General features: G+C 34.1%; 1 protein-coding gene across 7 annotated transcripts in view; it reads right to left on the reverse strand.

Moving 5' to 3' along the window:
* Positions 1-497: 497 nt before the first annotated feature.
* Positions 498-18,383, reverse strand: part of FGFR1OP2 (FGFR1 oncogene partner 2) — a 32,396-nt gene continuing 14,510 nt past the window's right edge. The window contains exons 2-9 of one of the 7 annotated variants that reach the window (XR_003140447.3): positions 14,181-14,329; positions 12,274-12,391; positions 10,207-10,349; positions 7,784-7,897; positions 4,884-4,997; positions 2,932-3,076; positions 850-926; positions 498-716 (exon numbers count right to left, since the gene is read on the reverse strand). Coding sequence is in view for 4 of the 7 variants with exons in the window: in XM_025455441.3 (XP_025311226.1) it covers positions 2,939-3,076; positions 4,884-4,997; positions 7,784-7,897; positions 10,207-10,349; positions 12,274-12,391; positions 14,181-14,315 (762 nt within the window). In the remaining 3 variants the exon portion in view is untranslated. Of the gene's footprint in view, positions 927-1,047; positions 3,077-4,883; positions 4,998-7,783; positions 7,898-10,206; positions 10,350-12,273; positions 12,392-14,180; positions 14,330-18,383 lie in introns of those variants that run through there. The other 6 variants (XR_007406426.1, XR_007406427.1, XM_025455441.3 and 3 more) reach the window with 6 other exon arrangements.

The raw sequence follows: 18,383 nt of genomic DNA on the forward strand, positions 1-18,383 counted from the left end.
GAGACTGGATGAGATCACCAAGGATGTGAGTAGGAGTAAGGACTGAGCCCGAGGGCTCCCTAATTTTAAGTCAGAAAAAAGAACAAAAGCAGCCACTGAAGTAAAAAGAGTGCCCCTTCAAATTCAAATGAGAAATTATTTTTCATTGATGTTTTTCACTGAAAAATTAACTCCTATTTTACTCTGACTGTAAAAATTTGAGGTAATGGATACGATCTTCTAATCATTAAGGCAGTTTAGAAATACTCTTTAAAGGTGACTTTATCTGTGAGGTTGTATATAATCAGTTTTTTAGAATTGTATTTCCTATATAAAAAAAAAGTATAAAAAAATAAAAAATAAATAAAAAGTATAGAGGACAGATGATAAATATCTGTTTTCTAGGGCTGCCATAACAAGTTACCATAGGCTGGGTGGCTTAGCAGAAATTTATTCTCTCATAGTTCTAAAAAAATCAAGAAGGCAGGGTTTGGTTTAAAAATTTTATTTGACAGAGCGGGATGGGCGGGGGGGGGGGGGGGGGGGGGAGAGCCAGAAAGCACAAGGAGGGGGAAATCAAGCAGGGTTGGCCCCTTCTGGAGGCTCTGAGGGGTAGCATTTCATACCCTTCTCCTAGTTTCTGGTGGCACCTCAGGGCCCTGAGGCGTGCATTAACTCTCTGCTTCTGTCTTCACAGGGCTTTCTCCTTGTGCCTCTGTTTCAAAATTCCTTCTCTCCTGTAAGGACACTAGTCATTGGATATAGGGCCCATCCTAAATCCAGGATGATCTCATCCAAAGGTCCCTACCCCTGTCAAGACTTAAAATGTGGTCACATTCACAGGTATAGGAGGTTAGAACCTGGACATACCTTTGCGGGGAAACGCTTAAACCCACCGCATATAATAAAAAGGCTTGCAGGATCAGGAATAAGTTGCTGGCCAATTCCTAAGAAATACAGATAGAAGTTGTTGCTAAGTACTAGTTTTATGGTAAGAGATAAGATGCCATAAAAATAGACTATATGTAAGAATGTAAGCATTGTTCTCAAATTAACTTGGAGACCATATCAATTTCAACAACTCATCTTTATTGATAAAATAGGCTCCTATGCAGTACACTCTCAGACATAAATTTAAGGTTCTGCTTTAAAAAAAAAAAGTGTGGATGGAAATCTTGCTGTATAACAAAGTAAATGTCTTTAAACACCAAGATCTTAAAATTATATCCAAATAAGACCAAGAATAAATTAACTTGTTATAAAAATAATTATCAAGTAACATTTTGTAATAGAGCTGCCTCAATGAATTGCCTCAGATTTAATCTCGACTGTGTAGCTTATTGTCTTTAATTCTAACTTGGGATAAAAACTATATGAATGAATGTGCCACCAAATTAACAGATACTTTCCCCAAAACCAATAGAAAAGTTAAAAAAAAAAAACTTCATTTATAAAATATCAATTAAGGCTCTGAGAAAAGAAATCTTTTCAGTGTTTGGGCCATAAGCCCTTTTCAGTCAGCCCCACTTACCCCAAACTTAAGGTAGAAAAATTCCAAAGTGAAAAGTAGTTTTGAATTTTACCAACATATGAAATTATACACAAAATTACCATGTGAATATTTATTTAACAAATTACATACCCAAAAGTAGAATTTTCTATTGTGCTAATTTTAATATAAATGAGTGTATTTAATCACATGTGACATTTTTCTTTTATCCTATTTTATTCTATAATCACAAAATAAGAAAAATTTAGATTTCAATTGGTTAAAGTACATTTCTATGTCTAGTGGCTTTTAAAAATTTACATACTGGATATATATTTTATAAAAAAATCAAACAAATACTTATAAATCCATAGATTTCCACCCCCGCTACCCCCCAGCCCTTTTGACTTGAGAGATTGTAAGAAAAATCTTACAGGTTATGAGGACCAGACAGAGCTTAAGAATAGATCCAAAAAACAAAATTAAAAAAAAATTTAATTTACTTTCTGTATCTCTTAAGAATACTTTTAAGGAAAGGGTTCAATGAGGCAGAGGAATTCCCAATTTACTTTGAAATTACCACACGTAGCTTGCTATATCAAACATTTCAACTCTGTTAGCTAAAAGAGCTACATAATATCCTTAAAGATCAACCAGAGAAGAGAAAAATCTCATCTTCATTATTTAGAACCAAAACTTAATCTTTCAAAGGAGTAGTTTAACCTACTAATATGTCTCTTATAAGATCTTCTTTCTTAGAAAGTAATATTCTTTCTCTTTCATTCCTGAAATGATATTTCATGTATGTAAGCAACTTATGGACAACTGTTAGCTACTTTAATTTGGTAAATTAACTAAAATTAAATTACGTCTTGTTTATGGTGCATATGAAACATTCCTACAGCCTTCCTAACTAAATTTTCTTTGACAAAAATTTAAATTTATGGGAAGGTAGACCACACAGTCATTAAAGCTGAAGTCTCATGGTACACAAGCTTATTTGTTAACTCTGACACCAAACAGGGAGGTGAAATAAAATTTAGTATGACGATCTTCCATTCACAAAACTGAGGCAAAACTATGTATTTTAAAATTTGAATAATTTTATGAATTCCCATACATTTACTGGGAATATTCATGCTTATCCAAGTATCATCCAGAGTGCCACCTATACTGCTGAAAGCTCTTGACAGTTCAGCAGTCACTCAGAAAATCTTTAGTTTGTTTATCAGTTAACAAGAGTTTGTTTTAAATTTTATTTTGGAATAAAGTCTATGACCATTAACTATGCATTTTTTTTTTTTTTTTTGCTATCTCAAGAATGTCACTGCCAGTGCACTGTACATACTATAAAAAAAAATAAAGCAAGGGTAGCTTGAGACAGATTTTTCTGTTAATTCACTGACTTTAGTAGGCCAGTCCCAGTGACTATTTGGAGCCTTGTAAGAAACTCATGGACTTACAGGCTCTTCAGCTCTTCCTCAGACTCAGGTCACTATTGGTCACTAATGCTGACAAAGATGAACTTTCAGACACATCATCCTTCCTAAGATTCAGAAATGATTCTCGAGTTATTTGAAGAATCTCTCTCAAGCCTTTGTTTTCTTGCTAAAAGAGGACAAAAAGAAAGACATAATTACCAAGACAGCCACAAGAATACAAACATATCTTAAGCCAAACCTAAAAGTGTGACAAAGTTCTATAATTGGCAGACGTATATTAAATGATATATACAGTTGAAGTTGACAACTTGAATCTAGAGAATACTTTTTATAAAGAAGTAGGAATTGTGCTCAGCGTTTTCCACCAGTACAAAGACTTATTTATGCAGCTCTAACTGTGGATAGAATCTCAAAAACTGCCTTATTTTACACTCACAGTATAAATGAGGAACTAGATTAATATTTATATAAACCCAACAAAGCCTGTGAATAATACCCTGGGACTAGAACCTCTTAGTACTTTAGTACTTTTACTCCTTTCCATGAGAGCGTGGAATGTAGGACAAGCCATCTGGTTTGGATTGTTTTCCCAACTGGAATTTGAAAGTAGCAGGGCTGGCTGAGTGATCATGATGTTTTTCAAGAAAGTGACCCAATCTAGCACTGATAACTCTTTTTTTTTTTTTGATAACTCTTTTCTAGATTAGTTACTATAAGAAATTAGCAGACTTATTTTTTTTAAGATTTTATTCATTCATTCATTCGAGACACAGAGAAAGAGGCAGAGGGAGAAGCAGGCTCCCTGTGGTGAGCCTGATGTGGGACTCAAAATCCTGGGATCCCAGGATCATGACTTCACCTGAAGGTAGCATTGCTTAACCACTGAGCTACCCAGGCATCCCAAAATTAGCAGGTATTTATTATTTTTTTAAATTTTTATTTATTTATGATAGTCACACACACACACACACACAGAGAGAGAGAGAGAGAGAGAGAGGCAGAGACACAGGCAGAGGGAGAAGCAGGCTCCACGCACCGGGAGCCCGACGTGGGATTTGATCCCGGGTCTCCAGGATCGCGCCCTGGGCCAAAGGCAGGCGCCAAACCGCTGCACCACCCAGGGATCCCAATTAGCAGGTATTTAAAAATAACTTCTATAATTCTCAACCACTTTGTCTTCAGGCTTACTTTCTGTTTCCATGGTACAAAATAGGGAATCAGCAAACTACATTCAGCCTGGCTTGAGACCTGTTGTTTGTAAATTAAACTTTACAGGAACATAGGTAAGCTCAATCTTTTTTGTGTGTATGGCTGCTTTTGTATTACAGTGGCATAGGTGAGTAGTTGCAACAGGGAATGACTGGCTTGCAAAGCCTAAAATATTTTCTATCTGGTCCTTTACTGAAAAAGTTTGCTTACCCTTAAAGAATGCTTAGAAACAGAAATTTATTTTGGCCCTTTATAACCAATATCTCCACCATGACTTCAAAATGAAGCTTTTAAAGTATGAAACTTTATTCCACTAATTTAAATTGTTCAACAATGATTTATGCTTTTGCTATCACAAAATAAAGGAAAAAAGGTTTTTATACATTCCCCAGAAAAATACAAGTGCCCAGAGAATATTTGTGGACTTAAAAAAATTTTCCCTGCATCATAATGATCTCCAACAGAATGAAGAAATTTTTAAAATTACTAAATTAAAAATTATATTTGCCCAGTAACAGGAGCAACATAAGATCAAAACATCAATTTTCTCGAATATCGCTCTAAGTTACTACTCATTCTGAACTTTTGTATTACTATGTAAATGGTCTTGCATTATATACCCATATAACCAGTATCCAGGTTAAGAAAGAAAACATTACCAGTTTTCCAGAGAAGTGTATACATATATTTTTAAATGGGGTGTATTTTCTGCTATCAATCTTTGTATGGACAGTTTTCACCCACATTTGCAATTTAAAACTTACTTCCAGTTGAAATATTCGTTCCTGTTCCTTGCAACCCTGTTGCTCATCAATTTCAATGGCTTTCCTCATTACTGCTGCCATTTCTGTTATTTGATCAACATGTGCTTGTAATTCCTGAAAAAAAAAGATAGGAGTTGCAAATCAGTGAAATACTTTATTTTTGGATTCTCTCCTTTAAAAAAAAATCTGCATTGCCACTTAATATGAATGTAATATTCTTACATTGCCATTTAACGTGAAGGTACTATATCAAACATATTTACAAGAAAGTTCACTGACCATCAATGTGCTTTTGAAATCAGATTTCCGTTAGGGCTACAAGTAAAGATAAGCAGCACAATATAAACCCACTAGCTCTATTTCACATTCTTTTCACCACAAATGATCAACAGTTTTTTAAATACCTACATATACTACAAAGTAATGGGAAAGACAAAATTGACAGTCTCTTTACCCCTAATGGCCTCATGATTTTCAAGTCTTTTCTATATTATCCATGTCTAAAAATTAATCTCAATCCAACCTAGACATTTTTCCAGATTATAATCCTTCTTGAGAGTAGGAACTGTATCTTGTTTATATTTGCCTGTGTCTGGTGCATAATGTATAATAAACACTGAATAAAATGAACAGAAATCTGCTTTTGAACATTAAAATATTTTTTTAAAGATGATTTTATTTATTCATGAGAGACACAGAGAGAGGGAGAGAGAGAGGCAGAGACACAGGCAGAGGGAGAAGCACGTTCCATGCAGGGAGCCCAGATGTGGGACTGGATCCTAGGTCTCCAGGATTATGCCCTGGGGCTCAAGGTGGCGCTAAACCGCTGGGCCACCCAGGGATCCCCTGAGCATTTAAATACTAAATGGCCTTTACAAACTGTTCAAAATATTTAAGTATAAAATAGCCACATGTATTGGTGCAGCAGGGAGCATAAATTTCTTCCAATCTTATGCCATTATTTTTTCCACACCTATGATATTCCAGGCACTATGCTAGGCAATAGGAATATGAAACCTATCAAGACACATTCCCTGATTTCAAGGAGCTTTTAGAGTCAAGTGAAAGACACGAGGTTTAAGAATCAACAGAAATTTGAGAATAATCCTTTTTTTCAATGAACAGTTTCTCTAGACCATTGTTCACTGGCAGTTGAGGGTGATTTTATTATATTGAGGTCAAAATTTAAATGCAAAAGCTAAAAACTTCCCTAATAACCTTGTCTCTTAAATAATTGTATATATCCTATTTGTAAAAAGGATTTGAAGAGAACCTGCAAAACCTACAAAACTAGTGAACTGTGGAAGAAATATGGAGAACAAATAGTATCTTTGGCTTACCACACATTTAGTACTTTCTAACCAACAAAAATGCAGGTCATATTATTTTGATGGGGACACCTATACAATGCTAATGTATATGCAAAAAGAAGGCAAAATAAAAGGACTAATCTACACTATCCAACATGATGCTATATAAATATTAATTAAAATTAAACATCTTTTAAAAAATTAAAATTTCAGTTCCTGAGTTGTACTAGCGACACTTCCATGTGCTCAACAGCTTCATGGGGCTGGTGGCTTCCATGATGAATAGCACAGATGAAGAACATTTCTATCATTTCAGAGAGTGTTATTAGGCAGTTCTGGATTAGATTATGGTAGCAAGAATAGTATCAAGACAAACATCCATCTGTCATAATCCGAAATAGTTTTTAAAAAATGATTAAAATCTCTCCCTCTGGGAAGGGAGAATTTTTTTTTTCAGATTTTATTTATTCATTCATGAAAGACAGAGAGAGAGAGAAAGAGAAAGGCAGAGACACAGGCAGAGGGAGAAGCAGGCTCCACGCAGGGAGCCTGACATGGGACTCAATCCCAGGTCTCCAGGATCACGCCCTGGGCTGAAAGCAGGCGCTAAACCGCTGAGCCACCCAGGGATTCCTGGGAGCAAAATGTTTAAAAGCAAGTTAAGTACTGGTAACTGCAGCAGCAGATTAAGGGTATGAGAAAAAATTCTGAATACCAACACTTTCTTTAGCTTATCATTTTAGTGTCTTTTTAGGGTAAAAGACTGTACAGGAAGCAAATCATTCTTTGCTTTTAAAATGGAAGAAAATGAAATTCTACTGATTTTTTTTAATAGTATTTTTATAGGCCCAGTTCAATGGTTCATTTATTACAATAAAATCCTTAGGGAAATCTCATAGGTCTTTTAATGAACATAAGAGGCCAAGACCCATGCTTTCAAAACTGTCTGAAAGGCAAGAAGTGTCAGTAACATATTCTTTGGACTATCAGTAATATAATTCTTGAACTTTCTTGAAATGCCTTTCATTTGTAACTTTTGTTTAGGGTTATTTCAACTTGCTCAATAGTGATCTGCCACACACACACATATACACACAAAAAGACAATATAGTATATACTACTAACACATACATGTAACACCTAAACAAAGGCATTTTTAGGTTATTGTGAACTCAAACTAAAGGACTACAAACGATCAAAAACTGAATTAAAATTGTTCCTTTAATAGTTCAAACAAAATTTTTATGAAATCAGATTAAAATGACTTCCAAGAAAACACCTCTGACGTCCACAAAGAGGAAAACTGTTTATAAAATTTTGCAGCAACAAAATGAAAAGCTGGCTTAACCAATCTTTAAAGCTTGCAATTATCTAACAGGCTGTATATGATATAATACACAGAATTAATGACAGATTAAAGTTTCAATGCTGAATATTTTTGCATGGCTATCAAAAGCACAGTATTTTTAAAAGCAATTTCATTTATTTGCTGATTTAAACTGGCAGGAAAATTCAATGTCAAAGAAGGTTTTAAATGGACCTCCCCCCTTCCATCCACACCCCAAAAGTTGACTGTTTTATTTAGTGTACATTCTGATTTGCTTCCAAGTGCCTCCTCTCCAGTCCATGTTGAGATGCTTCAAAGATGTGTCGAGATGCATCAAGGAAGAATCCTTCGGAGCTGTTACGATGTACCATGTCAATCTGTAGTATAGAGTCATTATAATGTTAATACGGATATTATCCGTAATTTAAAAACTGAATGAGTGTTAGTTCATGCGTGTTAGCCAACTGTTTGAAATGTTTGTTTTTTTAAGATTTCCAAAAAGGCAGCTGTTCAAAAATAATGTAAAAATGAGTATTTGGACAAAAATGAATTCTTCTCAAACTTTATGTTGATTTTTGAATCTGTGCTGAAAACCTTTAAGTGAGGGTGAAATTCTGTACTACGGTGGTCTCAGAGGATCTCTTATGCCAAAATGCTGTTATGTGTAACCCTGCTTGTTACTCTTAAATGTGTTATAAAATTTTTTGTGTGTTTAGGGTCATCAGAGCATCAATACCTAAACACATGCTGGAATCTCATATTTTTACACCTTTATAATACAAGTTTCTCTGCTCATCCACTTCTGCTTGTTGACCTTCCTCTCCCAGTAATTAATTCAAGGCTAGATTTAGATAGATTTTTCTTTCTTGACACCTTCCCAGATTCTCCTCAAGAGACCTAACCTTACTTCCATTAGTATTCCCATATTAAATCATATCTCTATTTTAGGATTCATCCTACCTTATATATTATGTTTGTATCTATCTCCTTTTACACTGTAAATTACTATGGCAGACTAATGGAACTTATTTATTTCATCTTATTATTAATAATAACTAAGCCAGTGCAAATGTTAATAATGTTTGAGTTGAAGTGTCTCCTTTTTGGGAAAAATCAAAATCACAAACATTAATATGTATTAGTTGGAATTAACAAGAATTGAACAGTCATTTTATGGAAGGATCAGCACTTAGATGAAGTCAATCTATATAATAAAAGATGGTTTACAGCTATCTTAAGAAATGTTTAACTTTGCTAATAATAAAACTGCTCTAATCACTGGTAAAATCTATCGTGTTCTAGAAAATATTTGCTTCTGGCATAGCTACTACCAGATGGAACTAGCAACCTGCAGTATCTTATACTAAACATTTTTTGGTAGAGCAATCTCTTTAGATCTCAAGAAATTTGTTTCTTTTTTAAACAGAAGGGCCTTTTGGAATTTCTCAAGATTGTATTTATTTAACCAATAATTTAAGTCAATTCATCTTTGTACCTTTAAAAGAAACACTATACATTTAAATTTATGTTTTTATAATGATCTCATTAACAATAGATAAATTTGTATTCAAAAGATTGCCACTTAAACATCCAACGTTATTCCTTTTGGTTGGAAGATGAATAGTATAATTAGATAACATTAAACCCATAGTTATTAATTATTCAACTGACACAAAAGGTATCTATTACTAACTTTCTTAATATGCAAAGTTGTAACACAAAGATCTATTTACTAGGTATTTAATTTTAATAGAAATAATTAATAATTTAAAAGTACCTATAAGCACCACGATGGAAGAATTAAAGACTCTAAAATGTGTTTTAATAATTGAGAAAGATAAAACAAGTCTTAAAACAATGATTTCTTAAATAATGTTAGTTATAATAGTTAGCTCACCATTATCCAATACAGGTAATAGTTAGAAATCACAATATACTAATATTTTTATTTCACACCAGCAGTTAAAATTCGACTTAAAATGTAAATAGAAAAGGATTATTCTACTTGTCTTCATAGCAGTTTCTAATGAACACAGAGACATACACAAAGGAAACAGACACAGGGATGTCAATAAGTAAATGAACAAAGGGAAAAACACTAATTTCTAACCAGTTCAGCTCTATCTCTAAAAATGATGTTAAGTGATACATGATTGGGGGAGGAGAGGTCCAAAATCTTAATATGTTAGTTCTTTTCCTCCCCACTGGCCCCACCCATGTTTTTTCCATCATAATCAGTATTATTTACAGTCTGGATTAATTAGCTTCATTCAGAAAACAGTCTTAAGGAAAACAAATCTACCTTGAGCTGGTTTCAAATTTCTGAAAATGTTTTCAGCATTTCAGTTTTTGTTTTTGCAACAAACGGCAACACACAAATTAGAATATTTCTTAAAAGCAGATTACCTTATAAAATAATTTTGAATTGAATACACTTACCTGTACTTCCCAAATAAAATTTACTTTTGAAAATATGTTAAAGAACTAGGGAACAACAGGAGTTAGGAGAGTAAATCAAACAAAATATGTAGCAAGAAATGACAAAAATAAGGAAAGGCAGAAAACGTCAGAAAGATGAATATTCAATATCATGTTAGATACCTGTGATTTAAAAAAAAAAGTCTCAACACAAGTTAATCAACTGTAATTCTTTTTCATTTCAAATTATATTTATAAAATGAACTACCTTGGAGTGCTGCTCTTTTAACTTCGTTATTATACCCGGATCGTCTTTTTTGCTAGCCATTAGAAGTCTAAACATTTGTTCTCGATACTTGCTCATTATCAGTTCCAAGGCAGACTGATGTTCTTCCAGGGATGTACGCAATTCTATCAAGAATAACAAGAAAAATAGTCTATTTTACTCAAACTTGAGTTAAAGATCTACAAAATATTCTCTTCCTCACTATATTTATCAGAAAAGCAACATAAAAAGAGGGTGTTTTGAATAGAAAACATCTAAGAATCTTGCCATAAAGAAATAAAGCACACCAAATAGAGTTCTTTATTAGCTTTTTAAATGACCATTTAAAGCTCATTTTTAAAGAATTATTTCAACCAACATTTACTGAATAACAATTAAGTACGAGATAACGCTCTACATTAGGAATACCCAAAAGGCCACAGAGCTCAGTCTAGAAGAAAAAGCAAATACATATAATTCTAATATAACGTGTAAAGTCCAGATCAGAACTCTGATATATATATATCATATATATATATATATGATATATATATATGTAGTCAGTGAGGAGAAATTGGTGAAAGTTTCACATTATTGAGATGAACTTGCATTCCTTAAGCTGAAAAAGGAAAAGGCGTTCTACACAGGGAGGCATGAAAGCAGATGGTGGGTTCAGAACTGGTTCAGGACAGCAAGAAGGTTTCATAGAGAAGAGAAGGATGGGAAGGAGACAGAAAAAAAGGCTTGGAGTTGATTTTGAAAGCTTCTGGATATGGAAATAAGTATACAATGAAGGTTCTAAAGCAAAAGAATAACATGATCAGAGAGATCTTTGAAAAATGAATTGGATGCCTGTGTTGGGAGACAGACTAGAGGGGGAAAAGAAACTGGAATCATTGAGGCCAATTAGGATAGTTCTGGCAACAGACCATGAACATCTAAGCAAGGGACTAAAGCAGTTGTTCCGTAGAGAAGAAAGTGAGTTACTTCATAGGTAATAACGGCATAAACTGGATATTGAGAGTGGGAATCTAAGATGACTCCAAGTAAGGTAGACATTCATATGTAGGAAAGGATAAAGACTACTACATATGATTTGGGCATTTGGACCAGAAATGAGAATACCGAAAAGGAAATTTAGTTGCCCATTTCCCTGTTTTTAAAAATATTAATTGATCCCAAATTAAGAGTCCAACTGTGTATTATAGCTCTTTCAACCAAGTTTAATTTTTTCCCTTTTTTTGTATGTATTTTTATTGGAGTTTGATTTGCCAACATACAGTATAACACCCAGGCTCATCCCATCAAGTGCCCCCCTCAGTGCCCATCATCCAGTCACCCCTTCCCCCTGCCTACCTCCCCTTCCACTACCCTTTGTTTCTCAGAGTTAGAAGTCTCTCATGTTCTGTCTCCCTCTCTGATATTTCCCACTCATTTTCTCTCCTTTCCCCTTTATTCCCTTTCACTATTTTTATATTCCCCAAATGAATGAGACCATATAATGTTTGTCCTTCTCTGATTGACTTACTTCACTCAGCATAATAGCCTCCAGTTCTATTCACGTTGAAGCAAATGGTCAACCAAGTTTAATTTTAACTAAAATCCAATGAACTATGCCTTCCCAAAGAGTATATTTTATGGTATGTGAATTATATCTCAATAGTAATAAAAGAGTATGTGCAAAAGAAATGAAAAAATTTTTTAAATAAATGTGAATCTAACTTTAAAGCCTACTCTTTTATTCTCAAGGCATTTTGCTGAGTGACTTAGTAACATAATTCATTATAACATTACTGGTTTTTAGCTTTATTTGTCAAACTCCTTTGTTTTTTACAATCATACGTTCTTAATAATCTTAAAATTATATATCTTACCTTCATTCTCTTTTATTTTATAAAGATTTTATTTATTTATTAAAGAGAGAGAGAGAGAAGGGGAGTGGCAGGCAGAGGGAGAGGGAGAAGCAGGCTCCCCAATGAGCAGAGAGCCCAATGTGGGGCTCTATCCCAGGATCCTGAGACCTAAGCCAAAGGCAGCTGCTTAGCCCACTGAGCCACCTCAGGACCCCACCTTTGTTCTCTTGTTGCAGTTCTCTGATTTGTCTGTTTTCTTGCTGGATTCCCATAACTAATGTGGACCGTGGCCGATGCCTTGCAACTTCATTAAGTTCTTGAATTTCCTCCTGATACTAATGAAAAGATCAAAAAAGAACATGTTGGGAGAAAATATTTGAAAATACATATCTCAATATATATAAGGGCCTAATCCAGAATATATAAAGAATTCTTAACAACTCTCAATAATAATAATAATTTAATGATGATGTATTAAAAATGGGCAAACGATGAGTAAGTTCTGGAGAATCTAATGTATAGCAGGATGACTATAATTCTACCCCCACGTATATACCCAAGATAACTGAAAATATAGGTCTACACAGAAATTTGTACACAAATATTCACAGCAGTATTATTCATAACAGCCCCCAAATAGAAATAATCCAAATGTCCCATCAACTGATGAATGGATAGACACAATGCACTATATCCTTATGATGGAATATTATTCAGCAATAAAAAGGAATAAAAAACTTAAAACATGCTATAATATGGATGAACCTCAAGAACATTACATTTAAAAAAGTTACAAAAAGCCACAAATTGTATGATTCCATTCACATGAAATATCCCAAAGAGACAAATCTATAGAGATAGAAAGATTAGTTGCCAGGGGCTGAGGGAAGGGAGAGCTAGGGAATACCTAGCTTGCTAATGGAGGTAAGCTTTTGGGGTGAGGAGAATGTTCTGGAATTAGATAGTGATTGTGGTTGCGCAACCTATGAATGTACTAAAATCCAATGAACTATGCCCTTTAGGAGGGTAAACTATATGGGTATTGTGAATTATATCTCAATAACAATAGCAAAAGAACATGTAAAAAAGAAATAAAAAACCTAGAAATAAATGTGAATCTAACTTTAAAATTGTACTCCTTCATTTTCAAGGCATTTTGATGTGCTGCTTAGTAATGTATTCATTATAACATTTCTGGTTCTTTAGTTGTCAAACTCCTTTGTTTTTATGACTCAGTACCAGATATTAGTTCCTTGGAATGCATGAGTCAAGCTGGACAGTTAGGGAGATATGTAATCTGTTTAAGGCAACAAAACAAGTAAATTTGCTCTATTATTTCCAATAGCTTTGTTAAAAGCGGTATTCCAGGGTTGCTTCCTTTTACAAAATGGATGAGTTTCACAAGAGTAGGCTATGAATATACATTTCCCCCTAAATGATTTCCATCATAAGGAGAGACTGTATAATTATCTTAAAGTTGAAAATTTTTATCATAAGTAGGCTTAAAATGGTACCTTAACCCCGTGGACCACTGGAAAATTCTTATATACAATTCTTATATAAGAAACTTCCTATGTACATTATAAGGATAATAACTGAAACCCTTTTCAATTTTTCTTTAATTGGTAGCACTAAATGGAAATTAAGGTAGGAAGTACAAATTCAACAACTGCATAATATATAAACCAGATATTGCCTTATGCCATTTTTGAAAATTCTGTTGTTAAATAACATCACCTAAGTACTTTTACAAAGAAAAATATAAACATTTCTACATTATAAAAATAAGAGAGCAAAATATATCACTATTAGTGAAAGATATTATTGGTCTCTAATATATCAGAACCTAATATATTTTCTAAACTCCAATGTGCAACTCTGCCAGAAAAACAAATAATCAAATATATGGTTTTTAGAATATACATATATATATCTGTATCACCTGGACATGACAAAATTATATGATAATCTAAAATAAAATTAAAATATACAAATCAAGTTACTTTTAAATTTTATAAAACATTAAAAAAACGGTATTAAGCAGAAATTTATGATTCAAGCAATACATAAATATCTGACTGCTTTTTTCAAAGTGGAATCAACAAGAAAGAAAAGAAATCAAACCTGCTTCATCGCTTCTACTCGCTTATTGAGAGCTGTGGTTTGCTCAATCAGAGATTCTGCTGCATCGTCATGATCTCTCAATCTTTCAACAAGAGCTTTAGCATCAGCAAGTGCCTTCTCAATTGTGCAACTCATTTCTAAAGGAATACCTATAAAATTAAAATCAAGACTCTAAACAAAGCCAGCTTATCATCTTATTATTTTAGTTTCATGTTAACATCGATATGCTTCGTAAGTTACATTTATTACAGGATTGTTCACTGGGGAGAGAAAACATGTAAGAACACTTGTGGTTTTGCTTCTGTTCGGAGGGCACAAGCTTAAAAGTAAATTTATAATATTAAAAATTAGAGCATATATAAATGATTTGCAGACGTAATCTGCGTGTATTTAAAACACTCTGAATTTATAGTGGGGAAAAAAAGTACAAATCAAGTAAATACATTTTATATTACACAGAAATTGTGTTCTTCATGAGATCATTCCCTTCTCCTGATATTTGTGAAAAAGATCACTTTATTAGTCCATACTCTGTGGTCCATGATTGTCAGTCACTAGCTATGAGATCCTTTCTAGCCTTTGCTTGGTTAAGTGACCTGAGACACCAACCATTTCACAACTCACACTTATTGACCAGCTAAAGTCGTCTCTATGTGTCATACTATGTCAGAGTGTCCTTCAGAGTGTCCTTCTTTTGAAGGAACTACTTTTTAAAAAAAAATGTTTTTAAGATTTCACTTATTTGAAAAAGAGAAAGAGGGAGAAAACACACATGCGTAAGAACATAAGCAGCGGGGAGGGGCAGAGGGAGAAACAGACTCCCTGCTGAGCAGGGAAACCCATACAGGATTCCATCCCAGGATCCAGGAGTCATGACCTGAGCAGAAGGCAGATGTTTAACTGACTGAGCCAGTCAGGCATCCTGACTGAAGGAAATACTTTTTTTTTTTTTTTAAAGACTTTTACCAAAAAGTAAAAATAAATAAATAAATATTTTATTTATTTATTCATGAGAGACACGGAGAGAGAGGCAGAGACACAGGCAGAGGGAGAAGCAGGCTCCATGCAGGGAGCCCGCCCACATGGGACTCCAGGATCATGCCCTGAGCCAAAGGCAGGCTTGCTCAACTGCTGAGCCACCCAGGCATCGCTGGAGGAAATACTTCATATATGAAGTATTATAATCCTAAGTCTTGTGCTTTCCTTATTAAGTGGTTAAAAAAATATATGACTTAGAACACCAGCCATACGGGAAATTTTTGATATGTTAAAAATCAATAAATAATGTGTTTAAGAAGAGCTAAAAAAATTAGCAGAAAAATACGAAACACTCAACAGTTAGCTTCTTCATTTAGTACTGAGACCTCAAAACAAAATCTTAATTTTAAAATAATCTCTTTCAAAGACTTCAATCTTCTGAAACTTAATCTTTGGATTTTTCTCGTTGTAAGGTAAGTTTTACCTTACCTTCTATATGAGCCATCCTTTCTTCAGGGTTTTCTCTAAAAGTAAAATCACACTGTAAATTTACTAGGCCAGAAGCCAGGTCTATAGAAGTTAAATTAAAACTCTGGTATGGATCCAAGCTAAGGGCTATAATTAAGAATTTCATCAACTTTAGGAAGACAGAAATTTGTTACAGAATGCAAGACTGTTAAATTCTACTGTACTGGTTCAAACCTGAATAAGAGGATTTAATCAGAATAAATTACAATGTAAAACTGCCAATTTAGAAAAATATTCAATATGACATTTTCAGGGAGCTTTAAAAATTAAACAAGCTGGAAATTAATACAAGTTCTGGTTCTCCAGATAAAATAATCGAAAGATTGATCTCCTAAGATCTGAGAGGTTTAGAAAAAGGTACTTGAAAAAACAAAAAGCAAAAGGGTCATTAAAGTTACAGCTGTCAAAAAAAAAAAAAAAAAAGTCACAACTGTCTCATACTGGCTAAAACACAAAGGACAACTATCCAGTTCTGTCCAAGATGCTGCTCCAAGGAAGACATTAGCATCCAACAATGCCCTGTCCTTTCTCTAAACTTCCAAGGAGAATTACCTAAACTTATACATGGATAATAATACAGATTTCTTATTCATATGGGAGCCACCATATCTCCCATTAACCAACCTCACTACTATGAAACATGAGATCTTTCAGAGTAAAATTCTGAAGTTATTTACACCCCCTCACCAAAAAGAAACAAAATCAAAGAAACAAAACTGGGAGGGAGAGAAGGGAGCAAATTGACTTGTAATGAGTGAGGAAAAAAAAAAAAAGACTATTTGTCTTACAGTAAAGAAGATGGGTTCTAACAGATGGTCAAAGGAAATAATAAAATAAACAAATTTTAGAAAAAGCCTAGAGAAAACTGGAAAAGACTTTAGAGACAGTTTATCTTGGCTTAATAAGAACAACTCAAGTACTAAGAACTTCTAACAATCCTAGGTCCTAACCTGTAATTAATATTATTGGGACCTCTATCTGAAGAATACTTCTTTATGCTGCGTAATACAACATCTACAAATATAATAAACATTATTTTTTTTTTCAAAGAGAATGTACTAAGGCTCCTACATATAATTAGATGATAGGTGATATACACATGAAAAAAAACTATATGGTGTAAAATTCAGTAAATTGCCTCCCTCTCAACCACCCCCCACCCCCTTAAGGGGAAAAGAGAAACAACAAAACAAACAAACAAAAAAAAACTAAGCTCCTAGATTCCTCTGGATAAAAGAATCCACAGAGACTGACAGATTAACTGGAAGAGAGTCCTAGGAATCTAGATGGACTCTTCCTAGGTAATCATAAATCTTTCTTTTTAAAATATGAAAAAGTTATACTGTGTTCTGGGGATATTATTTCATAACATGGTACCAAAGCACCGCTGCCTATTAAATCCTATGCCTTAATTGAATAGCTAAGACATCCTTTTTCCCTCAGAGCAATTATAGGCCTCAACTACATTGGTCAAAGCACCTTCCAAACTTGTACTAGGTCTTTAAACCTGATGTTGTCACGTTGCAACCACTCCATATTTTCTACTAGTTGAATAATTATGAAATGCTGTTACTTTCTCCTTTTCATATTACTATCCACTAGTGACACACTTACTCCAACACCAACCTACAGAAAGAGAATTTCATGATTGTGTTTCCATAAATCATGAGGTGTCCAAGCCCAAAACAAAACTGCTGAATTCTCTAGGACCTAATCTTGACTTTACTGCTTATTAATAGGTTTTATATTAAACACAAAAAGTGACAATACGAGGCTCGACATACAGTAAATACTTCAGTCACTCTTATAAAATTCAATTTCTTATTGGAAGCCAAATTGATCAAATGACTTAAGTGGAGCTGTCTATGACAGAATAACTTGCTTTAAAAAAAAAAAAGTAAGTTTTATACTAATAGCTGGATCATTTTTGGAATGATTCACTTTTTTGAAATACTGCAAAGGAAAAGAAGTTCCTCAGATATCCCTTAATAAACAATGAATACATTAACTATTTGATGGTTTGATGCTACCTAAAATAACAGAGACATACAATAAAAAAAAAATACCATATGAGCTAGTAGTATGCTATGTATGTACTAGTATATACAGTATAATTATGTAACCATCTTATACTATAAACAGATTTCTTTGACTCCAAGTCCTAATGAAAAGGCCTCATGTAAAACAATAAAATCATAACAAATCTACAGAGAAGTTCAAAGATTCCATCACGGACACCCAAAATGTGGCCTGACAAGCATAACCAATAATTTGGGCACAGAAGCAGCAATTTGAAAAGTGCCTGGGGTATATAGGCAGGAGATATATTTTCTAATTTCAGAACATATGCTGGAGAAGCAGGGATATTCGGGAGATTTCTCCAAGAAAAAAGTGACAGTGGGGGCCATTTCTCTTCCCCTCCCCTAGCCTAGATAGCCAGACACCTATAGGCACTAGCGCTAATACTCTCCACCTTTGCTGGTACTGCATGCCCTGCCCCCACATTCCCCTGCCATCTGCTTGTTCCAACCCACCCACCTCGGTAGGCATCCCTCTGAAGAGGCTCCTGCTCCTCCACATCCTGCAAGCAGCGCTGGCAGACAATGGTGCCATTCCAGAAACTCCTGCCCTGGGAAGGGGGTGGATAATCCTACATACCAGCTTGCCCACAGTTTCAGGAGCCAAGTCTTTTAGCAG

Source organism: Canis lupus, chromosome 27 (genome assembly GCF_003254725.2).
Source record: "Canis lupus dingo isolate Sandy chromosome 27, ASM325472v2, whole genome shotgun sequence".
NCBI classification, from domain to species: domain Eukaryota; kingdom Metazoa; phylum Chordata; class Mammalia; order Carnivora; family Canidae; genus Canis; species Canis lupus.